This window comes from Hermetia illucens, chromosome 1 (assembly GCF_905115235.1).
Source record: "Hermetia illucens chromosome 1, iHerIll2.2.curated.20191125, whole genome shotgun sequence".
NCBI lineage: Eukaryota > Metazoa > Arthropoda > Insecta > Diptera > Stratiomyidae > Hermetia > Hermetia illucens.
The window spans coordinates 63,095,709-63,121,756 of NC_051849.1; the positions used below are offsets into that span (position 1 = coordinate 63,095,709).

A 26,048-nucleotide genomic window follows, 5' to 3' on the forward strand; every position below is an offset into this window, starting at 1 on the left:
TCTAAGGCAGTTTTCCCCCGCCCCTATTTGGGATCATAAACAAGGAAAAAAAAATAAGTTATATGTTGGATTTACTATAATTATTGTCTCAACATATAATTAATTCTCTTCACAGGAACAAAGTCAAGAATCACGGAAGTCTCGGTATGCAACTCCTTTGAAACCAGAATATGCAACTGTTCCCGGAGAGAATATCGACGAAACCTCATTTACAGTGAATGATGAAACAGGACAATTGCCACCTGTCCAGGAACAAGCAGTAGCCTCTCTATCCCATTATCTGCTTTCAATTGTATTTATGCCACATTCAATGCGAATGGTTTGTCTAACCAACCTATTCTGCTGGATGGCACACGTATGCTATTCACTCTATTTTACGGACTTTGTTGGCGAAGCAGTTTTTAATGGTGACCCAAAAGCTATCGAAGGAACTAATGCACAAATTCTTTATGAAGAAGGGGTTCGATTTGGATGCTGGGGAATGGCAATGTACTCACTGTCATGCTCCTGCTACTCGTTGATTATTGAAAAGTTAATTGAAAGATTCAGGTAAGTGACAGTCTAGTATGAACTCCTTGACTGTAATGTAATATCTGATTATTGTAAACCCCCCCCCCCCCCCCGTGGGAACGCATTAAGCTATTTGTTATAGGCTATCCCTAGGACTTTCTAAGAAACTTACTCTGCTCCCGATTACTTTTGCATCCTGTAGTTCTAGTGGTGACTTTGTATTAAAAATAAATCCCTTTTCCTTTGGGAAGAGCCTAGAGCCTATTCATTGTCATTTCATCTTAAATTGGTAGGTGTCAAACCCCCATGCTTGCCAAATGCTCTGGACATCCCCTCTACTGTAAAGTTGTTGCAATTTTAAACACATCGCATCATTTTAATTTTTAAGCGCGTCCATTCCGTCCTTCTGTTACACGATTAACTCAGAAAAGTGTACCCTAAACATTGCTGTGGTAAACTTCTCACCTTAAGTCGTGTTATTAGTGGCCGCACTACCTCCCTTCCAGCGAGCGAATGCGACTTTTTTCTAGAATGTCGGTGATGGCGTGTTAAGGATCTTCGTATGAAGGTTACAAAGACGGTTTAACCTTTTCTTGGATCACACACAATCTCTCTCGGTGATGGTCGAGAAAAGAAATTGTTTCTGGTTTATAATTAGTGTCAAAGAAAAATTCTTCGAGAATACGGAGAGTTGTTCCAAAGAGTAACTCGCCTGGAAAAACTCCAATGCCATCTTTCAAAGCTGTTACTGTGAAGTTTCCTGAATTGAACCAAAGGGTCAAAATGTGGAATCCATGTCGCGGTGAAAGCGTTGAAATGTTATTTGCGCTATTCTCATTGGGGAGTGGCTTGGGACAAGTGGGTGAAACGATCAATGCAGGGAAGTATATCTACAGGGCCTAGGAAGCGGTCTTACTTATCGAAGTGCGAAGTGGAACATCGCCGATAAGGCAGGCAAAGCCGAGTCCAAGGAGCAATGTCCTTGGCCAGCCCTGCTCACACGTGCCTATTAGAAGTCACCTTTTTTATAACTCTTCCACCGAGGTGCTTGGGACCACGGATGATATTGAATTTGCATCTGCAGGAAGGTGCACGAATGTAGCGATGATGAACTAGGTTGACACATACGAATTATCCACTCTTAGCTGTTACAAGCTTCAGACTCGAGCTAATTTCAAAAAGGCGTTTAAGTTCAATGTCGACCTGAGTTGTCTTCAATTTCAATAGGCTGATTGCGACTGGGATGTCAATGATCTGGATGCGAGAAAAGACATCCGTAGGAATATTTCCTTCACCTGTAACGTGCATAATAATGATATTGATTGACTGATACAGTTGAGTAATGTCGGTTTGATTCGAAGCGATATGACTCCCACACAAATCGCAAAGGTAATTGAGGGCGCTATAAATGGCCTCAAACTCTCTGTCGTCTATTGAGTATTTTCTATGAGATTCGTTGAAACTTTTGTAGAAGAGATCCAGATGACAAGCTTTTCATTTTCGAGGACTTTCTCTCACGCGGATCAAACAACTAATACGTAATAGCTGCTTAAAAGTTTTGAACGTCTTCCGTATGCCGAGTTCCAGGGAACTGACCGTTTGCCTTTCCCTGACCCTGACCTACCTAAATCGTCTTGCAGGTCCTCGTTTATATGTCATTAGCGTATCCCATGTCCTCTAGTCGAATGAATAGTATCTACTTGATAGCCCTGCATCACTGGGCTTTTGAATATTAATTTACACAGCACGGTATACATTGGAAGAAGTGACATCTTCATTTGACTCCAATGAGCAGTCGGAAGGGTTGGTTTGGTTTGACGTCGCATAGTGCAATCAGGTTGATATTCTTGCAGAGTTTTAAAATTAGAACAGGGCATTAAGGCAACCCATATTATCATACTTCATGATTGAGCGTTCTAAACGCCCGTTCAAATTCCACAACTGATACAGAGGGATGATTCCATTCTACTGCTCTGTGATCAGTAATAAGAGTGTTTGAGTGATTGTATCCCCTTCTTTTTGTGAAGCCTTTCTTTCCATAGATTGCTTCCAGGACTGACGGGGGGAGGTGAAACGAGGAGGTTTCCCTACGCGCCCGGAGTTTCTCGGGGCCCTTAATAAGAATTACAATTAAAACAAAGGATAATATAGAGACTCGCACAATTTTCACCTTAGATCCGTATGATTTTCACTCTGGGACCGGAGTTTCTTTCTAAGGCCTTTATTAATCATTATCAACGGCGCAACAACCAGTATCCGGTCTACGCCTGCCTTAGTAAGGATTTCCAGCCATCCCGGCTTTGCACCGAGGTCCACTAATTCAATATCCCTAAAAGCTGTCTGACATCTTGGCCTACGCCATTGCTCCATCTGAGGCAGCGTCTGCTATGTCTTCTTGTTCTACCATAGCTATTGCCTTCATAGACTTTCTGGGATGGATCATCCTCCCCTATATAGGTTAAAAGATCTGCCCTCCGCAACCTATTGAGCCGGATCGTTCATAAGTTAAGGCTACGAACCAGATTGCCTCCTACCTTTTATTCTATTTCCGAGTGGAGCTAAAACCTACTTCACAAAGTTCAGCAATGTAACACCTTGTCAGTTACAGTGTTTCTCAATTCGTCTTTCTTTGGAATTTTCTTCTTATACGATGGGTTGTGCATATTATAAGTTTGATTGTAAATTGACCGCGGAGCTCCAGCTCACACGTCAGTAACCATTTTAGCAATTTTGTCAGAACTCCATCACCGACCGCGCCTTGCGTTGAAGTGACTAGAAGATCATGACTTATGGGTAACAAAAGTCATTTGGAAATAGTCTTTTGGCCACCCTAATGCTTCATGATTTCTATAGTGAATATATGACACTTATGCGTTATCATTCTCGGAGCTTAGTTATACGCATCAGCTACTCCCAGGACTTTCTGAGAAGTTTGAATTACTCATCCACTGTTCTGTGCAATGCAACTCCAAGGCAACCCACCTGTCGGCCTGTGCCTTTTGAACACCCCAATCACAAGACGTAGATAAAAACTTAAGAGCTTGCCAGTAAATATGCCGGCCACTATCCATGCACCGCTCCCAGATAGCAGCACAGGAATATCTTTGGTGAGGGACAGCCTCATCCTGATGTTGTTGAGATTTTGGAAAAATGTTAATGTTAATGCGTTGAACAACTTCCGATGCGCCGTTGGCAGAACATTTTTTCGGAATTTCTCTCTCGAAATTGATGACCCTCTGCCGATCAGGCTTTGTAGGTGTTTTGTAGCGTATTATATTGTGGGGTTATATTAGCTACTATCGTTGCAACAGGAATAAAAAGTACACGAACATCATTCCAATCAACCCATTCCAGGTGAATGATCTTCTTCGGAATCTTAACGATCATTTCCTTCTGCTATTTACTAGGGAAGAACTGATTCCTAAAACTTCTGAATAAGTGGGGATCCGAACTTTGATAAAACTAAACTGCTTCCCTGGAGTTACTGTCAATGTTAGCCGCCTCATCTGGATGAACTGGTTCTGGCACCATTAAAGCAAAGCGTTAACGTCATTCATAAGATCATCGACCGACCACTTGGAAAACTTAAGGTTCTAAAATCATTTATATTTGCGGCAGTTTCTACTCTCCTATTCAGAACATTGGCAATTTTCTTTTGCTCCTGCGTATGCTAACCTGCACTTTGTTCACTGGCAACTCCACTCGTGTATCCACAGTCAGCAGTTCTTAGTGGGATATAACGCGTCAACCGCAACTACACGCCATCATTCTGTTCAGTTAGTCGGTTATCTAAAATTCACTTCAGTTCCCTGCTTGTCGCTGTTCCTTAATGTGTGACTTATCCACTGCTACTTCCGCCTTCCGATCATATTGCGTACGATTGCCAGGCTTGTGTCTCGAGCAAGCTCTTCGTTTGTAATACAAAGCAAATGGATGTTGACGAAAGCTTAGATTTTTCTAGTGACAGTGGGGGTCACTTTGTATATCCTACTCCCCTGCTACTGTTCAGAAAAAAAGGAAGATTCTCAACTTGGTCTTAGTGTTAAAATAATTGCATTCTAGTTCCTAGATACACAATTTGATCGACGCCTTCGATGCTCTAGCCATTAATACAGATAGGAAGAGCGCGATGACCTGTCCGACTAAGTATTTTGGTTATGTTGGCGTTTGTCTTCAATCCAACTCTACTTGCCTCTCTCTCTAAGCCCATGGTCCGGTGAGAGAGCAAACAGATGTCATCAGCGTAGTCGAACTGTTTGAGAAAAGATGTCATAGTTATTTGTTGACCGAAATGATTTCTCTTCTGCAGCAATAAAGATTTTCTACTGTACGGCAACCATAGTTAACTGGTGGAAAGTTATCGTCCGGGTCTCCGCAATGGGCCGATTCCAGTTTAGAATTACATTGGGGCACCATCCTCACGTACTCAAGGAGGGTATTTCGACCCGAGTCTGTAAGGGATTCTTTTGAATTGGTTCTTGCCACGAATCCTCACCATAAGTTACGGTACCATGGGAACCGGAATGACCCTCTGAGAGCATATGCTCCAAGAGAATTCATAGAGGAGGTCTTCTCGACCCTAGTTATTTGCGTTAGTGGTTGTACTTGTGCACACATCACGAGCTGAGCCGTTTGTGGTCTTAAGCGTGGAATTACACTGGATAACTCGGACGCTGTACTCCTTAGTTGCGGTAGAAGTGTTAGATAGACCTCGTATCCATTGACGTGAATGCTGGGACTGCACTCAGTATAAACCAGTCCCGTGTGCTACCCACAGCAAAATTCTGATAGTCGTCGCGAAATCAATCAGCGTCTGAAGGAGACCGTGGGACTAAACTTACACGGTGTTTGGAGCACGGCCTCAGAAAAGCTATGGAGACCCAAGAGGATACTGTAGAGAAGTAGAATGAATAGTCAATGTATCACAAATTGAGCAAATAGGAAGTAAAGCCTATGAGATTCCAAAACCAGTGGAGGAGAGCATCCGAAGAGCTGAAAAATTGGCAGGGGAAAGCAGAAAGTTGCTTAAGGGTACCAGTCAGGATATTCGATAATTACAAGAAGTGATCAGTCGGGGGGTGATTAGAGAGCAGGAGCGAAACTATCGAGAAGCAGTAGATCTTGAAGAGCAGCCCATAAGTACACCCCCAAGAATTTGATTACCTTTACTCTGGTGGAATATGGTGATCTTCCTGAGGGACTATTAGCTTCACTCATTTCTGTTCCATTCGTTATTAAAAAATTGATTCCCTGGACAATATTCGCTGAAACTGGTGAATAAAAATGGAAAAAGAGAATCATGCAATGCATCCAAATCGCTGCCTGCTAGGACATAATATGTGTAGAAATTTTCCACAATATTCCACAATGTTTAATACCAAATGCAATTCCAAATATCTTAACAAATCTTTCCCATCAGAGCCAAAAAAGTATATGTAGGCGGGCTACTATTTTACTGCGTTGGAATGACTCTTATGGCCCTAACACGTGCAAAATTTAGCGTAATTGTCTTCAGTTGGGCTGCCGGCGTGATGTATTCGACCCTCTTCACTATGCCATATCTGCTGATCGCTCACTATCACTCACAAGGAACGGTAACTAATAAACTAGCTCCACAACCTTTCTTCCTTTACTTTTACCGACACTATGTTTCTTCAACAGTTCGAGTTAACAGCAGAAGGAGAAGCAAAACTAGGAACTGAGGTTCGCGGTTTGGGAACTGACATTGCCATAGTCAGCAGCATGGTGTTCTTAGCGCAATTCATCTTATCAATGTGCATGGGGACGATAGTTACATGGTCGGGGACGACAACAGCCGTTGTAAGTGTTGCGAGTTTCTTGAGTTTTTGCGGGGCATTGTCTGCAACGCAAATCATGTATTTAGATTTGTAAAGTAATATTTTTTGGAACTGAGTTTCAAAAATATTCATCGTATCAGTATTCATGTTGTTAGTATGTAAATCAAATAATTATAGCATTTTTCCGACTCGTTGAAAATTGTAGAGAATAATATATAATAGATTAAATAAAGCAAAATACTGTGAGAGAAGTGTTTTTTTTATTTCAAATATTTTAACTTGAAGATTGAAGTGCGAATGATGGTGATGGATACCAATATATCCAAAAAGCTGGAAAAATTTGTTAAGAAACTGTCACAGGTGCTGAGCTTATCATTTTGTCAATAAAATCGAGTAACTCTCCTATGTTATCACATCCCCGATATGATCTTTACTGAACATGAACACTATGAAATCTGCTCTTAGTTGAGATCAATTATTCTTTTTCTTAATCTTCGTAACTGAAAACAAGAGAATTTATCCTCTTAAATTATTCCTACACTTATCTAAAATATCTTTCTTGATGGACGGATAATCTGGATGTATTTTAAGTACTTGCTGGCATACATCAATGGCGTCGGCATAACGTTTTGTTTTCATATGATTGTAAGCAAGCTTATATCCTATTTGAGGTTTGGATTTACCACAGAGACGCCAAGCATTATCATAATTTGCTGCGGCTGAACGATAAGCTTGCTCCTTTTCGGAAATATAACCCAAGAATTCGTATGCCTTTGCACACGATTTATTGTGGGTTAAAACACGATGCAATAGATCCTGCGCCATGTCGTATTTGCTTGACTGTGTGTAAATGTCAGCCAACAAGAGCCAGCACCTTTCTAAATATTCCGCTTCTTCGAAATTCCAAGGATTCTTTGCAATACGCTTCAAATGGTTCCTCGCTCTCTGGGTTTGTTTCAGAAGTACATGCGCGGATGCCATGCCTAAGATAGGACCAACTAGGTCTTTGTACTCTTCTTGTGATGCGATATCAGTAAAATCATTGAGGGCGGCCTCAATGCTGTACTTTTGGCGCGACGACAGCTGCAAGAAATTTTTCAACAATCTATGATTCACTGCCTCATTGTCCATTCCTCCTGGTCTAGGCTTCAATTCTTTCAATAATCTCTCCGCCGTGCGCAAAGCTATAAGCCTCGAATCCTTAAAATCGATGTCCTCAACATTGTCAATCGCTCCACCCTCCGTTGGCAAGTCACCGTCTGGGTTTATGCAAATATTTATCATATTAAATATCGCCTGTTGACCCCATTCAGAATCACGTCTAGCGTTGTTGAAGAATCGCAAGGCTGCGTTTGGGTTGCCATTGTACCACTCGAATAAGCCCTTGCAGTAATTGAAGCCAGCATTGGTTGTAGCGTTAACGGCATTTTGTTCGGCTCTTTGGAGAAAAGCAACTGCATCCTGCAATGTGCCGGATCTCCGCATTACTTCAATGAGACGCGCCAAAGCAGTCCAGTAAGTTGGTTGACCGAGAAGCAGTTGTGAGAAATGGTAAGCGGCATTGTCGAAGTCCATCTGAAAAGATGAATGAAAGATACCAATAAAACCTTGCTATTAAGAACATTTTTCCATTCATAATGTTTGGAAGAATTAGATTAACGTGATCATATTTAATGTGATTGAAATGAAACTGAATGAAATGTAATGAATCACAAATGGTAATTATAAATAAGATGAATCGATATCGAACGTAAGGTTTGAAAGTATTCTTTAAAGAGGCGGCTAAAAGGGATAGAGTCCTCAGAATGCTCACATTTTCCAATTCGGTGAGGATTCCGGTGACATAGACTGGATATTCTGGGCCTAAGTAGAGTGATATGGTGGGACTCTGGAGAGTGCTTCTCTCTCCCATTCACAGTACTGTGCTTCTGCACTCTGAAAAGCCAAATGGTAGCAGACGCGAATCTGGTGTACGATTGTAATTGATGACTATCGCAAGGTGCACTCTCATTACATAGGAACTGGTTTTTGACAGGATCTTGACTGCAAGACTTCAGTCCAGATTAAGGGCATCACAATTATGCAGTGGTACGTACCAACGGAAATTTCTGATACAGAGGAGAAGGATACTATCTACGACCAATTACATACAGTTTAGAAGGGGCTCCTTAAACGTAAATGAGTGAGTCCTGAAAACACCATGTTCGGGCAAGTGCTGAGGAGGCATGATTACAAAAATGATGTTGACATCGACCTCAGAAGCAAATATTATATGATGGTCGCTTACGTTCGCTTGCGCGACACTATGGCTTCTGGTTAAAGAGGAACAGAATATCTGCGCTCCAAATTCAATACAGGTCGTTTCCGCAATCCGGCTGTAGTCCATCACAGGGAGATCTATCTTGCTGGTCAAACGTCACAAACTAAACACACAAACAACCCTCTAATATTGATCAACACTGAGCTACCATCAAAACTGCCTGATGATGGCTGCGAGCTGGGGTGAGCGCAAACGCTGGAACTCCGCAAGCAGAAACGGTTTTGCTACCGTATACCGCATCACAAAAGAACTTGCAGGTCTCGTAGAACTTTCGGCGATGCGGCAAGGAACATTAACAGTAAGCTTCTCATTCACGCTGATCAGAAGCTGAAGAAGTAAAAGGAGCAACTCACCACGATGCCGAATCGAGTAACAAGTTTCACCTCTTGTGGATGAAATGATAAGTCATCATAACATACGGATACGGATTGCTTTTTCCAACAGGAACGGAATTATCTTTGCCATCAACCCGCTTCACCTGAGTAAAGCCGCCGGCCTTGACAATCCCCTGCGGAACTTCTCCTTGCAGCCCCTGCAGTCTCTGCAGAGCTACTTCTTCCACACATCCGTAAATTCAAGGAAATTGAGATCTTTCCCAGTGGATGGAAGAAAGGGACTATCGTCAATATTCTGCAAAAGGGCACGCATCTCGCGTGCTTCCTGCTGTCACCAAGATAATAGAAAAAATCTTTCTGGAACCCATAAAGGAATAGCTCGATCGACAGAAGGCAGACTGATTCCCGCTCTAGTTCATCCTGTATTGTGACGGAAATCACTTTGGGCAAACTATGTGTGATGTCAATGTAAATCATAGTAATGACAATTAGTCAGGACACCAAAATTGTATTACAGTAGGGCGAACACTTAGGAAAATTATTAATAGTTGACTCTAATGCCAGTAACGACATCTCGTCAAAGGCGCCAAGTAGCAAAATGTTTGTATGCCTTTCTGAAATGTTCCGCGGGGTACAAAAGGGCCAGGAGTCCACCCTCGAAGTCAGTCTAGTTCCAGAGTTAGAATAGGTCGCCTCGACTTGTACTAGTTGAATGAATTGTTCCATAATTAATTGTGCAGTATGGTTGTATAATTCAGTGCAAAATAAACGCTTATATTAAAGTTATAGAATGGGTTTTTGCCCAGTGCTACGCAATGCAGTGATACGAGCTACGGAAAACAAGAACGTAACACTATTATGAACTTTATGTGTGCATATATCGTTCTAAGAATGAGCGCCACTTGCCATATGTAAAGGGATTCATAGACCACACGTTCTCGCCAATTTCATGACAATCGGTCCAGCCGTTTCCGAACAAATCGGGTATGACAGACAGCTAGGCAAACATTAAATCGATTCTAATAAAGTTTTGTTTCATACAAAATCTTAAAAAACACTTGACCAATCGCCTAGAAATTTGATTATGTCATTATACACATTCAAAATAATAGAATGAGCTATGATGGGATAGATTGGTGGTAGATACTTCGATTTAAATCAAGTTTTTAGAGGTAAAAAACAGGCAAATTTAAAAAAGCCGCCATTTTGTTTGTCTAGTGACCCAAAATCACCCACGCCATCTATTGTTGATGTTTTATATAAAAATCCTTAGCAGATAAAAAGTTTTTTACAGCAGCATTTAGGCAAAGTTTCATCGAGATCTCCTCTTTTTTAAAAAGAAAAAAAAATAAGCATTTGAAAAATTTGAACCCTTCACGTTCGCGTGGCCGCCACTCCTGATTGTAGTAAATTTATTATATTGAAAACAAGTACAAGAGTGTCAATGCGGAATATGTGGTTTGCTTTCAAAAATGCCAAACTACAGCATTGCAAGCAGGCAAGCGCGGTGCAATGCATGAATAGGTACACAGAAGATCCTCAGTAAAACAAAAATAACATGTAGTGATTTTTTTTTCAGATTTTTCTGTTGGGTAGTTTCTGAGAACGGGTCCGTTAAAGAAATGATCACTTCCGACCTCCCGCACTCCTCATTTTCCCAACAAATTTTATAACGGCACTAACCGAGACCTTTCATTTGATACCCAACATGACAGAGGTAGAAGGATGTAATTCACTGTATGCCTAAGCAACCACAGTTCCCACCTTTCCACCAAATTTGGTATCAATCGCTATAATTATTTCCGAGAAAAATGCGTGTGACAGACAGACACTGTACAACAGTGAACCGATTTTAATAAGATTTTGTTTTATACAAAACCTTAAAAGGATCGTATTGAGATACACAAAGCTTCGGAGGAATGCTAGGACGTTCACCTCAATAGACGCGGCAGGACGGGCCTCGGTTCTGTCGTGAAATGGACAATGCGTCAGGACGCAAATAAATTAGTACGAATAAAACAAATAGGTGCCTGCACGATAAATCTTGGCATCCTCTCTGGAAAAACTGAGGAACTCGCAAGAGCCCTTCGGAAAGGCGCATTGATATTTGCGCTCTACAAGAAAGCCGACGGTCTAGTGCCAAAAGCTGCGACAGAGAATGTGAACGCGATAAAAGTGGCGCTAAGCTTTTCTACTTTGGTAACCAACGGACTTAATATGGTGTCGGCATTGCCACCACAGAGGATTTCCGTAATCCCATTAAAGAAGTCGAGCAACTTGATGACCGGCTGATGAAGCATATATCATCCGCTCGCATTATTCACTTCTTCGCCGCGGATGCACCTCAAACAGGGTCGATGCGAATGCCAAAAAGATGCCTTCAGGCAACCTCTCGATACAAAGACCTGTGACGTGCCTACTGATGATTATATTGACATTGCGGGTGACCTTAAAGTCACGTAGGTGAAAAGGCAGACGTCAACAAGTGGTATGGGGATAAAGACTTGGAGCATGTAATGAGGATGGCGAGTGTATAGTTGATTTTGACCTTGTACTTGTGAATGCATGGTTCATCAGACGATTGTTTCATCTTCCTACATTTTATAGTGGGAACAGTAAAACGCAAATCAATTATGTATATCCTCATAAAAAGCCGACATTTTATCACCGCCACTAACCGCAAACCCGTTCCCTATGAGACTATCGCACCTCAACATCGACCGTTGATTGCTGTCTTGCAAATCAGGCCACAGATAAAACAGCACGAGGAGTGCATTGGCTCACGGTGCATTACATGATAGGTGTTTCGTGAGAAAAAAGATAAAAATATCTCACTTACGCAATTATCAACCATTACGAATGTCGAAGAATCGTGGAACCAAGTAAAAGACACAATCCACAAAACGGCTTACGCAACCCTCAGGGTCATCAAGCCAGGTAAGCGATTCATCAACCGAGATACAATGTCCAAATGAATTTCTCGACGATAAATTATTGGGGAATATCAGGAAGCAAAGAAAGCGATCGCTGTTACCCGAGCGGTTTACTGCAAACAATATTATGATAAATTGGACACTCGGGATGATGAGAGAGATCTGTAACGACTTGTTAAAAGCTGACACGAACGTACAAAGGATATCGAACACTTCTGTTGCGTTAATGGCAAGAACGATACTTTGCTTACCAATCGACGAGCCCCGATAGATAGGTAGCGGGAATAGAGCAGATTTTAACGGATGCGTCGGATGCGATTGCTGTTCCATACCATGAAGATTTTTGAGCATATTCTTGACAACCGTATTCGCGACATCTTTCAAATAACGGTGAATCAAGCCGGGTTCAGCCAATAATGAACTGTATTATGAAATTGCTTCACGCATTAGCGCAACCTGGATGAAGCGGCGTTCCACATTTATGGCTAATTCATTGCATATACAAATGCCACTATTAAAAGCAAAGGGCGTAGCTTTGGGCTGAACATTTCCTTGCGGAACAAGAGAAAGCAGCATGTTAGTATCTTCTCAAAATTCTGTAAACGCACAAATCCGATGATTTCTTTGTTAGAAAAGAAAGTAGCTTTTCTGTGTTTGTGTGTTTTTCTTGAAAATTGACTACCAAACCTACTCCAAACATAACGATGATACGAAGTATAATGCACTTTGTTTTTGCTCTAAATTAAAAAATGTAGATAGAAAACTTGAACCTAATTCGCTGGCCCGCTGCAAATTGAAACAATGAAAAAGTTCTGAATAACGGAAAAGTAGGGAACAATTGCATTGCCAGCCGCTACGAACATGAACAAATTATCACACTTTCAACAAATGAAACCGTCCTACTAGGACTTTTAATGTTGTACTGTGTAAAACAAAACCTTATTAAAATCGGTTTACTGTCTGTTTGTCTGGCACATGCATTTTTCTCGGGGACACCAAATTTGGTGGAAAAGTCGGAATTGTGAACACTCACGTTGCTCCCAGGGCAGAGGTGAGGCAGCGTCTGACGATTTACCTCTGCCCTGGGAAGAAACCGTAAAGCCGTCACCGCCTATTTTTTTTAGAAAGTTTGGGTGCTAAGTCCTAAACGAGAGGTCCGTGGACCAAAAAAAGAGGAAGTAAGTTGCTGCCCATTTGGTCCGGTCCAGCATTAAGTTGATGCGGAATTAGGACCCCACAATTCTCAAAAAAACTACAATCAAACAACTGAAATACCACATATAGTATAATTCCGATGTAAAATTTCCAATATTTTTCTATATGAATACCACTGGTCGAAATCGGGAGCAAATAAATGAATTTTACTACTTATAACGCCATCTACAATGTGCGCGAGCGAAATTTGATATTATTCTTAAAGCGTTTGACATCAGTGGAATACAAGGAACCTAATCTATAAATATAATATATTGAGACCCTACGACTCAACTTTGTATATAAGAAAAATCGTTGTCGTTCCGGTGCTTGTAGTTCTTTTAAATAAAAATAAAACTAGGTAGCTTTCTCGTACTGCAATATATTTCAATAGTTAGTAAATACGTATTTCGCCACTTACTCTCTTCCTCAGTACTTAAGTTACCTACGAGTAGCTTAAATACTGAGGAAGAGAGTAATTAGCTCTCGAAATACGTATTTACTAACTATTGAAATATATTGTAGTAGGAGAAAGCTACCTAGTTTTATTTTTATTTGGTATATATGTATGTACAACATCCTCTTACGGATGGTTTATATTTGGCAATTCTCGGGCGATATTTAAAAAAAAGATATCGACTTTGCGATGTTCCCCATTAAACCAAACGGATAAAGTTATATGAGATTGGGCTTTGGCTTACATTAAAAAATTCCACTTACCTTTCGGAAAGACAAATCGGCCATCATTACCGAAGCAACTTCGTTGTTAGCGTCTATTTGCAGAATCTGTGTACACCTATCCCGACATTGATCCATGTGATTCAACTATGAATAAATATTATCTTAAAAAGAGTGAATGTCTGTGATCATGTGTGAAATTACCTGCATAAGTAACCGAGCTAGTGCGGCTAATATTAGGATGTCGTCGGGCGAATATTTCAATGCTTCCTTATAATGCTGAACAGCCATTTCATTCTCACGTAAACTGACGCATTGTTCGGCCATTAATACGCAAATCCTAAACCATATTCAAGTATTTAGAATCGTTCCCTCTCGTTTGTATATTTTTTTTTTAAAAAACCTACTTGGATAGAATTTTATACTGTTCTCCCAGTCCAGCTGACTGATCAATGCTTATTCTCTTCTGCACACGATACTGATTATCACGCGCCTCTTTCAAAGTTGACAAAGACGAATTCAGGTTCCCTGCTTTCTCTCGAATCCGTGCTAATAATAAAAACTGCTTTGTACGAACTTGCAACATGGATATATCAGTGTCATCACTAGATCAAAAAACTTAGAAAAATAATTCAAACCGTTTTATTGTGTTAATATCTTACATTTTCTTAATGTCAACTTCGTCAATCAGTGTCTGTTCAGCATTTTGATATTGTTTCAATTTGAGATATAGTTCGGCTAGATCTAGTTTAAAGCCAACATGATCGGGATTCATAACCGCTTCGCAATAGTAATTGATGGCTTTTGCATATTGATGGGTTTTAACATAAGCCCGGCCTAGTTTAGTTGCAAGCAAAGAATCACGGGGATTAAGCCTCAAAGCATGTTTATAAGCTTCTATGGCTAAATCGGGCTCTGCAAAGGTGAAATTCGAGAAAGCAAAATAGAGCAACGAAATAATGTTAAATCTTTGATATTATATTATCTTTGAACAACTTTTAACACCAAAGCTTCCAGATTTTTTTTAAAAGTTTAAGAATGGTAAGCTTGCGTGGAAACTGTTATGACCATTTTATTATGCGAAAAATCTAAATTTCCTGTTTTAGAATTAATTTGCTTTATATCTCCATTACCTTGAATTGACATGTAAGCATCCCCCAGCATCAAATAACTTTCGGTTTCTGGACAATTTTCAACAAGCTCCTTAAAACATTGAGCGAATGCCAAACGATCTTTACGATATTGCAAATGTACATTAGCTAGTCGCGTTTTTGCCTATAAATTGGAAAATAAAATTTAACGTAACTTCAAAGCACAAAAATTTAAGTCATTTCTTATATCAGCAACAACAATTTATCCGACAAACACTGCGGTGAAAAATTCGCAGCGCTTATCATGAGTGCCATCATAGCCAACACCCCACGGATGCACAGCAGAGTAGATAGAGAGGTCATAATTTGAAGACGACATAAGCGCTTAAATCGACGAGATAAGTAGCATGTTCTTCACGGAAAGGGAAACATCATATTTTGTGCTACTTCTATCGCAAATCCGATACTAGGGCTCAGAATTGTCGCAAACTCCACAAGTGGCTGGAATGGGCTCCAGCGTTGCTTATCATAGTCTTCCATTACGCCCGTTGAGGAAATCGGTTCATACCTACAGACACAATAGCTAACCCCTTGCGGACAGCGGTGTCGAAAAGCAACGGGTTCATGTTGGTGGACAAACACCGGCGCACACCGCCTAGTCTTTAACGTATGTAGAGAATGCAAAGCCGCAGGGTGTACTACGGATTGCTAGTTAATAGCAAGCTAAAACGCTTGATCGACCATCAAGTGGAAAGTCTGGCAACAGATAAAACACAACTGTCTCGTAAGTTCACTATGAAAATTCGCCCAAGTGATTAAGCATAACACCCAATTTGATATGAAGATGACGAGGTCACCTATTGAAGAAATACCCAGACATCTCGCTCTTGAAATTCTGAAGTCGGCAAAGCCCAATTTTACCGAATGGTCGAACAGGGTCTTCGCAGAATCAACGGGCTAGTCCACTGTACTTAGTGCCCAAATACTACGCTGAGTAGAGGCCCAGCAGTAATTTCAGACATCTAAACGTCGTCAACTTCCCGGATCGGCACTCGGTAGTACACATCCAAGACTGTCGCGGTTATTGCCGAAATCTTTTCAGCCATAGATCTTGTACAACCGAATCACCAAATACCTATCGCCCCAAAAGATCATCATAAAAACGCCGTAATGCCTTCTGGATTATTTCAATTGAGTATAATAAGATTCCGAATGGAACGCAGCGCCTCATGGACCCTGTACCACGGAGACTGGCCTTCGTGCCCTGCTATATCGACTATATTTTCATCGCTACAGAAAAACAGCATAAAGAGCATCTATCAATGCTTCTAGAGTAATTCAGAAATGCAGACCACATGCCAACGTGACTAAGTATGTAATAGCCAGGAAAGACATTAATTACCTCGGGTGTAGTAGTAGCTCCAAAACCAATAACCATCGCTGAACTTCGCAGTTTTCTGAGAATGCTGAATTCTTATAGACTATTCCTTAAACATACAGCACAGAGCTCTGTGCAAACAGAAAAAGGAAAAGGGACACTAAGACTTCTAGGGGACTGTTCGTAGATCAAGAATCGAGCGAGGGGCTTTATGAAAAACAAACACCGACATTTTATGCAACCCCAATGGCACATTACAGCAGACGCTGGCAAGTCATTCACAAAAATTTGGACACCTGCGTGCACGTGTTAGCCCGGCATAAAGACCCCTTCAAAGTACCTCAACGGATCTTAGATTGCGTTTCTGAAGCCCTGAGGAGGACTGAAAAAAACATCTAGTTTTCAGCGAAAAGAAAATGATACTCACGGTTATCATCGATTCAAATAATGCCATGTCATTGCCAGAAGATCCGACAAAAACAGGGAGTATTATCTAGGCGTTATGAAACATCTGTCTGAAGAAATTCCTCAAGAAGAAAAGAATTTGTGGGCAACCAACTCATGGATTTAACACCAAGGTAACGCGAGTTCGTACAATGTCATCATTATCCGCGAATTTTCTACCAAGAAGAAGTAATGGATACCACACACCGTATTTAAAAAGAAATAATAAATGCATTGCAGTCAATGAATATTACTCTGGCGAAAACTATATGGGAACCGATAGTAAATCTCGAATCGCAAAATCGTAAACATAAAGCTCCTGATTTTTTATAGCAACCCCTCCCACTTGCCCCTTGTTGGCTATTTGCTCCTTATTGACTGGATCGAATTTGTAATACATTCTCTTTTCTTCTATCGACTTATTAAGTTACCTCCTCATTCAACTCATGAGCTGCAAGGCGGCAAACTTGCTGCCTCAAATGCGGAAGGAAACATACACAGAAGAATGTGAGGTAAAAATACATCCTCTATAAAAGTCCGAACGATGGCGTTCAAGAAATGTCTGTGTCAATTTCCCCAAATGAAAGCTTGCAACAAATTACTAAAAATCAAACATTCAGCGGGTAAGTCACACAGTGAGAAGCCACTACCTCAGGATAGCCGACGAATGACGATAGTACAGTGGAGCACAGGTAAAAGCGGGAGAGTGTTGAAACACATTGTCATAAACCGATTGCAATAGTGTAGTTGACGTACTATGCCCCTCATAAGGGTTTGAAGCAACCGCTTAGTTTTGTTACCATATAAAAATCAAAAACAACTTTCGAATTGCTAAATCTTTGTTGTTTGTTTAACAGTGGCACACCGATTTACAACACGATTAACAAAATATTAAAAGCTCAATCAATCCTAAACCATGTTTCATTCAGGTGGTTTAACCTGAATGAAACATCAAAATAAACAAGAAACAAAGCAACATGGAATAAACAAAACACCCCAAAAAAAATCATATACCTTGCACCGCAGTTATCTCAACGTCTTATGCAACCCTTGTACCTCAATATGTTTTGCAACCGACTAGTTTTGGCTATCGAAAAAGAATTATAATAATTTGGAATATGCGCACGCTCCGCGACAACGATATCGAGGGTTTCCAGAATGCTCGCTTTCTCCAACTCCAGTGAGAATAACGATATAAGCTAGACATTCTTGGCTTAAGCGCAGTAAGATGGTGGGACTCTGGAGGGTACTGATGTTCGCATACATTCGCTTGCATGTTGCGTCCGCCACTTCCCGCAGAGTTGGGGAGTTGCGATAAGTTCAAAATCGACCGCTTCTATCACTCACCTATCGCTCTACAGTGGGAGAGCTACCTAGCTGATCCGACGGCAGACACACTGAGAATCCTGTCTGAGAAACATTGAGCTGCCATCAAAAATGCTCTTTTTTCGAATGCTACACAAATCGTCGGCCACGGCCCTAAGTGGCACTTTACCATGGTTCTTAACCTTATCACATCACATGAGGTTCCTCCTCTTGTGGATGAAATGGTTAGTCGCCGCAACATTCGGATACAAACTCTTCCTCCAAGCAGAAGAGAAATAATTTCGACGATTAATCCACTCAAACGGAGTAAAGCCGCTGGGCTTGATGGTCTCCCAGGGGTTATTTATTGCTGCACCTGCAATTACTGCAGTCTGACAATTGAAAGGGTATTAGCGTGCTTTCTGCCATCGCAAAAAAGAAAATAGCTAAAATGACCCCGGAATGCATCAAAAACATCTGGAAAGCCTGATCACCAGAGAACGGGCTAGTTTCCGCTGAAGGTCCTACTTCGTTGACCATATTAACATTCTACGGATCAGCGCACGGAATTAGATCTTCGCTTCACATGCTCTTCGTCGATTTCGAGAAAGCTTTCGATAGCGTGAACAGGGAGTGCTTTTGGCATACTCTACGGAGGAGGGGCATTCCGAAGAAACTAATAACTATTGTATATGATGGCCCAAAGAGGAATTTGAATTCGAATGCGAGTCCGCCAGGGTTGCATCCAATCACCGATGTTGTTTCTTCTTATTATCGGTGATATTCTTCATGCTGCTTTGTTCGTAAGACGTAAAGAAGCTGGACGATGGCATCTTTCTTTAAACAGGCGAAGGCAGGTAGAATTCGAATGAAGATAAACACCAATAAAACTAAGATTCTCAGTCTGACGGGTAATCGCACTCTCCCTATCCTTTAACGTCAGCGGACTACGGTATACCACCCGCAATCCAATGGGATGCTAGAACGCTGGCACCGGACGCTGAAAGCCGCCATTATGGCACGCCACGATCCGTCCTGGACTCAAGCCTTGCTTCTCGTCCTACTCGGCCTACGAACAACCCGCCGAGAGAAATTTGCTTCCAGCCCCGCGGAGCTGGTATACGGGAAGAACACAAGACTCCTAAGTGATCCGGTCTTCGACAAGAGATCGGGTCTCACAGACTCGGGATTGCTGCGCCTGCTGAGGGACAATTTTCTTCGCATCAAAGCCACACCTCCCACCCGACACTCGTCCGCACCTGCCTGCGCGCCCAAGAAACTGGACACGCGCCCTGGTCAAGAAGGATGCCGTCCGGAAGCCACTGCAACCTCCATATGAAGGCCCGTACCGTGTTCCCAAGCGGGGAGAGTATTTCTTCCAGCTCGAGATCGGGGACACAAAAAGGCGGTCTACGCCAAAAACAACGTCGCATTCGCTTCGCAGAATGATGGAGAATGTAGTTCCGGGTTCAGTCGCTGAAACCCCTAGTTTCATCTGGGGGCGGAGTGATGTGGCGCGGCATAGTTAACAACATTCCAAATTTATTTCGAATGTTGTTAATGCGAACGCGGCGCTCTCTGTGACCGATTCGAACTCGCCACGAGGGCGAAGAACCAACGGTGAAAATTCTTCTTTCTTCTTCCTCGATCTCTGATAGCGAACGCATGTTTTGTGCGATTGGCCACACTAAACTAGTGCAATTAAGTTGTTAAAGTTCCTTGTTGAAATCGTAATTTATTGTTCTAATTAGTACAAACAAGACTTCGGATAGATAGTTTGGCGCTGGGTGCAACGATATCGAGAGTGGAATATTTCGAATGAATCGTACTGAATTTGACACCGTCGACATTTGTATATCTAGGTGGTCAACAGAGGTCGACGGCGACACTGAACTGGATGTTGCCCGACGCATAAACAGCTAAAATGCACTTGCGTTAGGGTTTAGCACGATATGGTTTTAGTTTTCTTCTGATTGAATTCTTTTCTTTTGCTTCGAAAATCTTCACACCTCCGGATTAATGATCCTCTTCTCTTCTCCAAGACTTTCTCTCCTCTTTCTTTATTTCTCCTTCTATCAAAATTGAATTCTGTTCCTCTTCCTCGATTCCCAAAAAAAACCCGCTCCTTCTTTTTTCCTCTCCTCCACACCAAGCACCCAAAAAACCACTCTCCACTCAAGACAAAGCCTCTTCCACCCTTCTTTTTTCACTCACCCAGCAACATTCTCCCTGTTCTTTGTTCGTGCACCGCTTCTATTCCCGCTACATAGCCTTTCTCACTAGGCAATGTTGCGGCAACATGCCGCACGCCACGGGATAGCTCTGCCATCCCAAAAACAATTTGGCTAAATTGACTGTGAAGGTCCGCCCACAAAAATTGAAGCGTGAGGGATCAAAGCGCTCAAAGGACCCCCCCACATTCCCGAGCCTGGCTAGCACAGAGGCGTGCAAGAACGTGTCGACCGAGCACTTTGATGGAACTTGCTGTCATTCGAAGGCTCCAGGTTTTCATCAACACCTGTGCGACATATCATTGGAGTACGCTAGCCTGATAATAATACAAGATGTGATCAGAAGGCGGAGGCGGCAGTGGATAGGTCACACATTCAGGGGAGACAACAATTGCATTACTGGCTACGTTATGCAGGGGAATCCGCCGACGATTGGGTCGCCCCAAGCGTACTTAGTGCAGCAGGGTAGAGGAGGTGGTGAGGACTGTAGGCGTCTCGGGAAGCCTTAGGGAGCCGTACAATACCATTCGCCCAAAACCCATCTTGCACACCACACTTGGCATTAATTAAATAACTTGTCAGCAATAAACTGGCTTTTTCTCGCTTAACTTAAATTGCAAATTCCCAACGATTAGCCAGAAACTAATCCAAAAAAATAACTAAAGATCATTTACCAAATACGAGTTATGCACACAGAAGGTGCGTATCTGCCATTTCCTGCATAAATAACTACTCATTACACATCAAATCATAATTGAAAAATAGCAAAAGAAGCATATGATTTCAGTATCTTTCGATATCCAAAGGCCTATGACCATTTTGATAACCAACATTCCGGTTTTGTACCGAAGTCCTCCAATTCGGAATCCTTAAAAGCTGTTTGGCATCCTGGTCTACGCCATCGCCTTAGATGGAGATCTAAGGCAAAATATGTATACTTCTCCGCTTATTTAAGAATTGTTTTAAATGGCAAATCCCAGATAAACAATTCGACAAGATGTGCAATCATAGAGCAATATTTCTTACTTAACAGTTAAAAATATAAATTCAAATAAATAAAATCCGCATATATTTAGACGAAGAAATAAATATTTCAACCAAATATAAACTGGTATCAATTTGAAAATGTTTGCCTAGTTTCTGTTTTCTATAAAAATATTCACTTACTTGCAAGTAATACGGTTGTCCTGGCAAAATGCTTTTCAGTAAATCCAAAGCTCGATTTACATTTCCATGCTGCAAAGCGATTTCAGCATTGGTGATAACCAACCGTCCATGCTCTGTGCTATGCGAGAACTCCTCTAAAGCTGTTTGCATTACCCTTTCGCAGTCGACGGTCTGCCCCATCGCCATATAAGTATCAATCAGTTCCAAAAACAAAGTTACTTTATCAGTCAAAGGTAAAAGTGATTTGTTCCCGGCAAGCTTCTGTTTACTTGGCGACATCGATGATGGTTGACTCGCTGTAGTTGAGCCAATATTTTTAAATCCTATCAAATTCAAGGCATTGATAAAACTCTTCTGAGCCTCTTCCAGTTGTTGATTATTCTTCTGTACTAATCCGTGCAGGAGATGATACATCGGATTTTCACGAACGCTAAAATTGTGCGATAAACAAACTTCCAAGCTTTGTGATGCCTTAAGAAATTGTTTTTGTTGTATATAAATTTGAGCCAATAAAAGGTGCGCATCGGTGTCGGTCGCGTCGATGTCATTTAATATTTTATTGAGAGTATTGGACGCAACGGAAACTTCTCCACAAAGAAATTGTATCTTAGCGAGCATGTAAATGCCTCGCACCAAACCAGGGCATGCTTTCACTACAGCTTCGAGAATGTTAAGACTATGTTTAAGTGAAATATGTAAAGTATCCTTGGTAATAGTTGCTCCAATTTTAACTGTCGACTGAACGGGCGAGTATTGCAATAGCTCATTGGCGACTTGTAACAAGAAGTCAGGATCAAATCGCACTAAATATTCGTGACCGAATGATAGCGTTTGAAGATTTTTGAAATGTATTTCACACGCTTCAATCAAATAAGCAATTGCCTTGTCACCATTCTCGGCAATTTTACTAGTCATGAAAATCAAAAGTGGGATTTTATTAAGACCTTGGATTTCATTCAGAAATTCAATTTGTTGTCGAGCTTGTTCAGTTATCCCATTTTCAGCTATCTGACATAAAGTTAGTCCACAAAGTGCGTAAATAGAACTATCGTCAATCTTTGTGGCTGATCGGAAGTATTTGCTAGCTTCCTTGTAATGACCCATCATAATGCAATGATACCTGCAAACGAAAGTAATAATATTTTCCTTAAAACGACTGCCTTTTTATGATTGAAAAAGAGTGCTACTCAGTTACAAACAAACAAATTTAACATGGATGCAGAAAGCAACCAAATGTATAAACATACCCGACTTCAGTTATAAATTCCGGATTCCCTGGCGACAGTTGTGAAATCTTCTCTACATATTTGAACGTGAGGGAGAGAACATCCATGTTTCTACCACAAGTCCTTGAGAATAGCTGGGCAGTTTGTAGTGTTAATTTCAAGTTGTTGATTTCGTGCTTTTCGATAGCAGCGAAGAGTTGTTGAATTGTTTGAACAGCGAGTAAGTGATTACCCTCGCGGCATAATAACAACATGCATTTGACTCGCAAAGCAGAAATATTAGTCGGATCCAAATTTATGATGCGTAAGGCAGTCTCAAAAGCATGGTCCCAATTCCAGCTTGCTAACTGCGTTTCCATCTTCTCAATTAATGGAATATTCAGTTCAGGATAGCGTACTGAAAGTTTATTCAGCACTGAGATTGCATTCTCGAAGTCATTGTTAATTTGATAGTAGCGAACCTGGCCGAGACTAGCATCAATATTTTTACCGTTTACCAAAGCCTTCTCAAAAACTTCTAGGAGTGATTTGCTAGCTCTCGGATTGAGGTAAAGTTCTGTCCATCCTTTCAGTACTTGAGCATTCACAAAGTCATTATTGAGCCTCAAAGCCTTATCAGAATACTCACGCGCCTTTTCTACTTTACCACTAAGAAATAGGAATACAGCCGAGTAGTACGCCGAGTTTGCTGTAAGTTGTTTCCTTTCTTCCTTTAACCTAACATCCAGGCTTATTACTGATTCCTTATCAATCACATTACATCTTTTATGAGCATAAATCAAGCTCAATATAGCAGCCATTGCGAAATCTCCTTCATTTTTCAAAGGATTCAATTCTCGAATACCCTCTTGTACTCGATTGCCTAAAGCAAGCGCAATGCCGTTGAACAGGCGGAAGGAACCATTGCCCGGATGCTTCGAAAGCCCATCAAGGGCTGTTTTTTGCATGGAATGATAGAATTTTGCACGGCCATAGTAAAGGATCAAACTCATATAATCTTGCTCGTCTAACATGTTTACTTTCAATGGATTTTATTTTTATTGAAGCTGCAACTTCTAAATAACAACATGAAAGCCAATTTCTACAGAATTATGCACGCAATACATTAAAGTTTTGCTAGAAACTTCTTATATTGAGGCGCGTAGTTGTTCAAATAATGTTGAATAAATGTACATTCGATTTTCATGCGAAGATCATTGTTTGCGACGTAATCGAGAGCTTCCTGAAATGGAATGGAAGAACAATATATTAGAAAGTCATTAATATTATCAAAAAATTCATTTATAAAAATTGTTTCGACAGGACGCATAATGTGCGTTATCAAAGAAATCAATTAAAACGAATCCTGATCTCCTCGCAAGAAACTTAGCTTTAAATTCTCCTGGAATGACAAGTACAATGTCCAATAGCTTGATATACTAAAGATCCCAATTTGACTCAGTGTAATTCACCTTTTCTCACCAGCTAACTTAATGGACTTGCTTTCCAAAAAGCAGTTCCTCATCTGTAGAATCGGTGCCACCGGAATAGAGAATCACTCCCCCACCTCATTGACGTCTGCAACTTCAAACCAATTGCGGTAATCAACATACTGGCCAAAACTCTTTTACATTGCGCTTCCTAAAGCCAAGTGGAAGCTACAGACAGCTTGGGAGTAACAGGAAAAGTTGCATGTATCTACAATTTTCTTTAACACACAAAATGCCCATGAAAAGACTAAACTGAATCATTTGAAATGTTGCTTCGATGCTCATGCAGTTCTTACGGATATTGCGAACAATCTCAGAGCAATTTGGGGTTTAAAATAGAGTCCGCCAGGATTGCATCCTGTTATTAATATTATTTCTCCTTGTTATCGGTGAACACTGCAACTACGCTGATGACATCGTTTGTTCTCTCACCGAGAATGCAAAGAGGGACATATAAAGTCGGAAGAAACACCGAAGGCATTGATTACGGTGGTATTGACGTTGATGTCGCTCGACGCATTAGCAGTGTTACATGCTTTGTACAAAATCTGAAAATGCAGTTATCTCAACTCCAATAACATCTTGAGACTGCTCTGTTCTAATGTTCTTTCTGTATTGATATATGGTAGCAGCGCATTGAAAGTAACCACCACCATTACTTAAAAGCTCCAAGCCTCCGTCAACACTTGTCTGCGACGTGTCATCGAGATACACCGGCCTGATACATTTTCGAACGAAGAACTTCGTCGGTGGAAAGGCCAGTTAGCCGTGGATGTGTTAATCTGAAGGTGGAACTGGCAATGGATAGATAGCACATTTCCAAGATGATCGATGAGTGGGTCGCGTTGCGTGAGCGTGGCTGACGCACTTCTTCCATTCTGGGATGAATTTTAAGTACTTCTTAATTTGTGAAATCCGTCGTTACTTCAATGTAATTCGCACTGATGTCGTATTTGCGACTACGGAGGAGCGATTACCACTTGCCGCCGCTTTCCATCACACTGCTACCAAGGTAGAGCTGAGGCAGCGTCTGATGAGTTCTCTCTGCCCTGGGCGAAACGATCAGTCAACTTTTTGAAAAACTTGAGTGTTTAACCGAAAAACAGGAATCCATGGATCACAAGAGAGGAAGTAAGTTACTTCCCAAGTGGTCCATTCCGACATCAAGTGGATGTGAACTCAGGGCTCCCTGCATTCTCTACAAAAGAGTCAGCACTATTTTTATTTCACATATAGCAGTACAGCTACGAGGAAAGTTTCTTCTCGAAACTTTAAAAAATAACTCAACAATAAAAAAAGGTTTTATTTTGCAGTCAAAGAAAGTTCAATTTTTTTTAAGAAAACACATCACAAACGGAGCTAATAGACTCCCCATTTTTGACTAATGACGGAAATCATTTCTATAGTGCAATTTAACATGACTGTCAAAGACCTAAGTGTAATTTTGCGATGTTTCTAGCGATTAAATTATTTGAAATAATTCAGGCTTGTTTTTGCTTTTCGCTAGTATTATTTATTATAATTGCATATTCCGATATTTCGGAAACCACTTGTTCCCTTCATCATTGCAACAAAGCAGACTTGCTACTGCTACAAGTCTGTGCTCTAGCACTGATGAAGGAAAAACAAGGCAGACATGTAACACTGAAGAAGGGGACAAGTGGTGTCCGAAATATCGGTATATGCAAGTATAATAAATAATACTATTGAAAAGCAAAAACAAGTCTTAATTTTTTCAAATACCCCAAAGACAGTTTTTGAAGAAAAACTGTTTGTTGAAATTACCAGCATTTTAAATTTCGCCCAAATTCAAACGTACCAAATCGCGCCAAGACACTCGAGTAGACCGGCAACTGGCAATTCCTCATAAGAATATAGAAGTGTCAAATTTAATTTATTAATTAATGTCAAGGAGGACTGTGAAATATTGTTTCGTGCTTTGCTGCATAAATAACTACACAAAAAAAAA

The 26,048-nt window shown here is 41.0% G+C and overlaps 3 protein-coding genes across 4 annotated transcripts in view; 1 reads left to right on the plus strand and 2 right to left on the minus strand.

Annotated features, from left to right (window-relative positions):
* Nucleotides 1-6,556, plus strand: part of LOC119652494 (proton-associated sugar transporter A) — an 18,656-nt gene extending 12,100 nt beyond the window's left edge. Inside the window, exons 6-8 of the mRNA XM_038056679.1 lie at nucleotides 116-549; nucleotides 5,930-6,104; nucleotides 6,172-6,556. Coding sequence (XP_037912607.1) covers nucleotides 116-549; nucleotides 5,930-6,104; nucleotides 6,172-6,402 — 840 coding nt within the window. The 3' untranslated portion in view covers nucleotides 6,403-6,556. The remainder of the gene's footprint in view (nucleotides 1-115; nucleotides 550-5,929; nucleotides 6,105-6,171) is intronic.
* LOC119652486 (tetratricopeptide repeat protein 21B-like) lies at nucleotides 6,547-23,655 on the minus strand. The gene is made up of 8 exons (XM_038056669.1): nucleotides 22,632-23,655; nucleotides 21,385-22,504; nucleotides 14,902-15,043; nucleotides 14,431-14,683; nucleotides 14,176-14,373; nucleotides 13,973-14,108; nucleotides 13,811-13,915; nucleotides 6,547-7,883 (listed from the first exon to the last, which is right to left on the minus strand). The coding sequence occupies exons 1-8, from the start codon at nucleotides 23,621-23,623 to the stop codon at nucleotides 6,825-6,827; spliced, it is 4,005 nt and encodes a 1,334-aa protein (XP_037912597.1). The 5' UTR covers nucleotides 23,624-23,655; the 3' UTR covers nucleotides 6,547-6,824.
* LOC119652501 (protein NATD1) overlaps nucleotides 23,606-26,048 on the minus strand; it is a 7,866-nt gene continuing 5,423 nt past the window's right edge. For both annotated transcript variants that reach the window (XM_038056697.1, XM_038056691.1), the window contains exon 3: nucleotides 23,606-23,832. In XM_038056697.1, the coding sequence (XP_037912625.1) occupies nucleotides 23,716-23,832 (117 nt within the window). In that variant the 3' untranslated portion in view covers nucleotides 23,606-23,715. The remainder of the gene's footprint in view (nucleotides 23,833-26,048) is intronic.

Excerpts from the sequence above, each read along its gene's own strand:
- LOC119652486 (XM_038056669.1), bottom strand. The coding sequence starts at position 23,623 with ATGTTAGACGAGCAAGATTATATGAGTTTGATCCTTTACTATGGCCGT. Across the intron at positions 14,684-14,901 it reads TGCTTACATGTCAATTCAAG|AGCCCGATTTAGCCATAGAA; the intron begins GTAATGGAGATA and ends TCACCTTTGCAG. Across the intron at positions 7,884-13,810 it reads CCGATTTGTCTTTCCGAAAG|ATGGACTTCGACAATGCCGC; the intron begins GTAAGTGGAATT and ends TCATCTTTTCAG.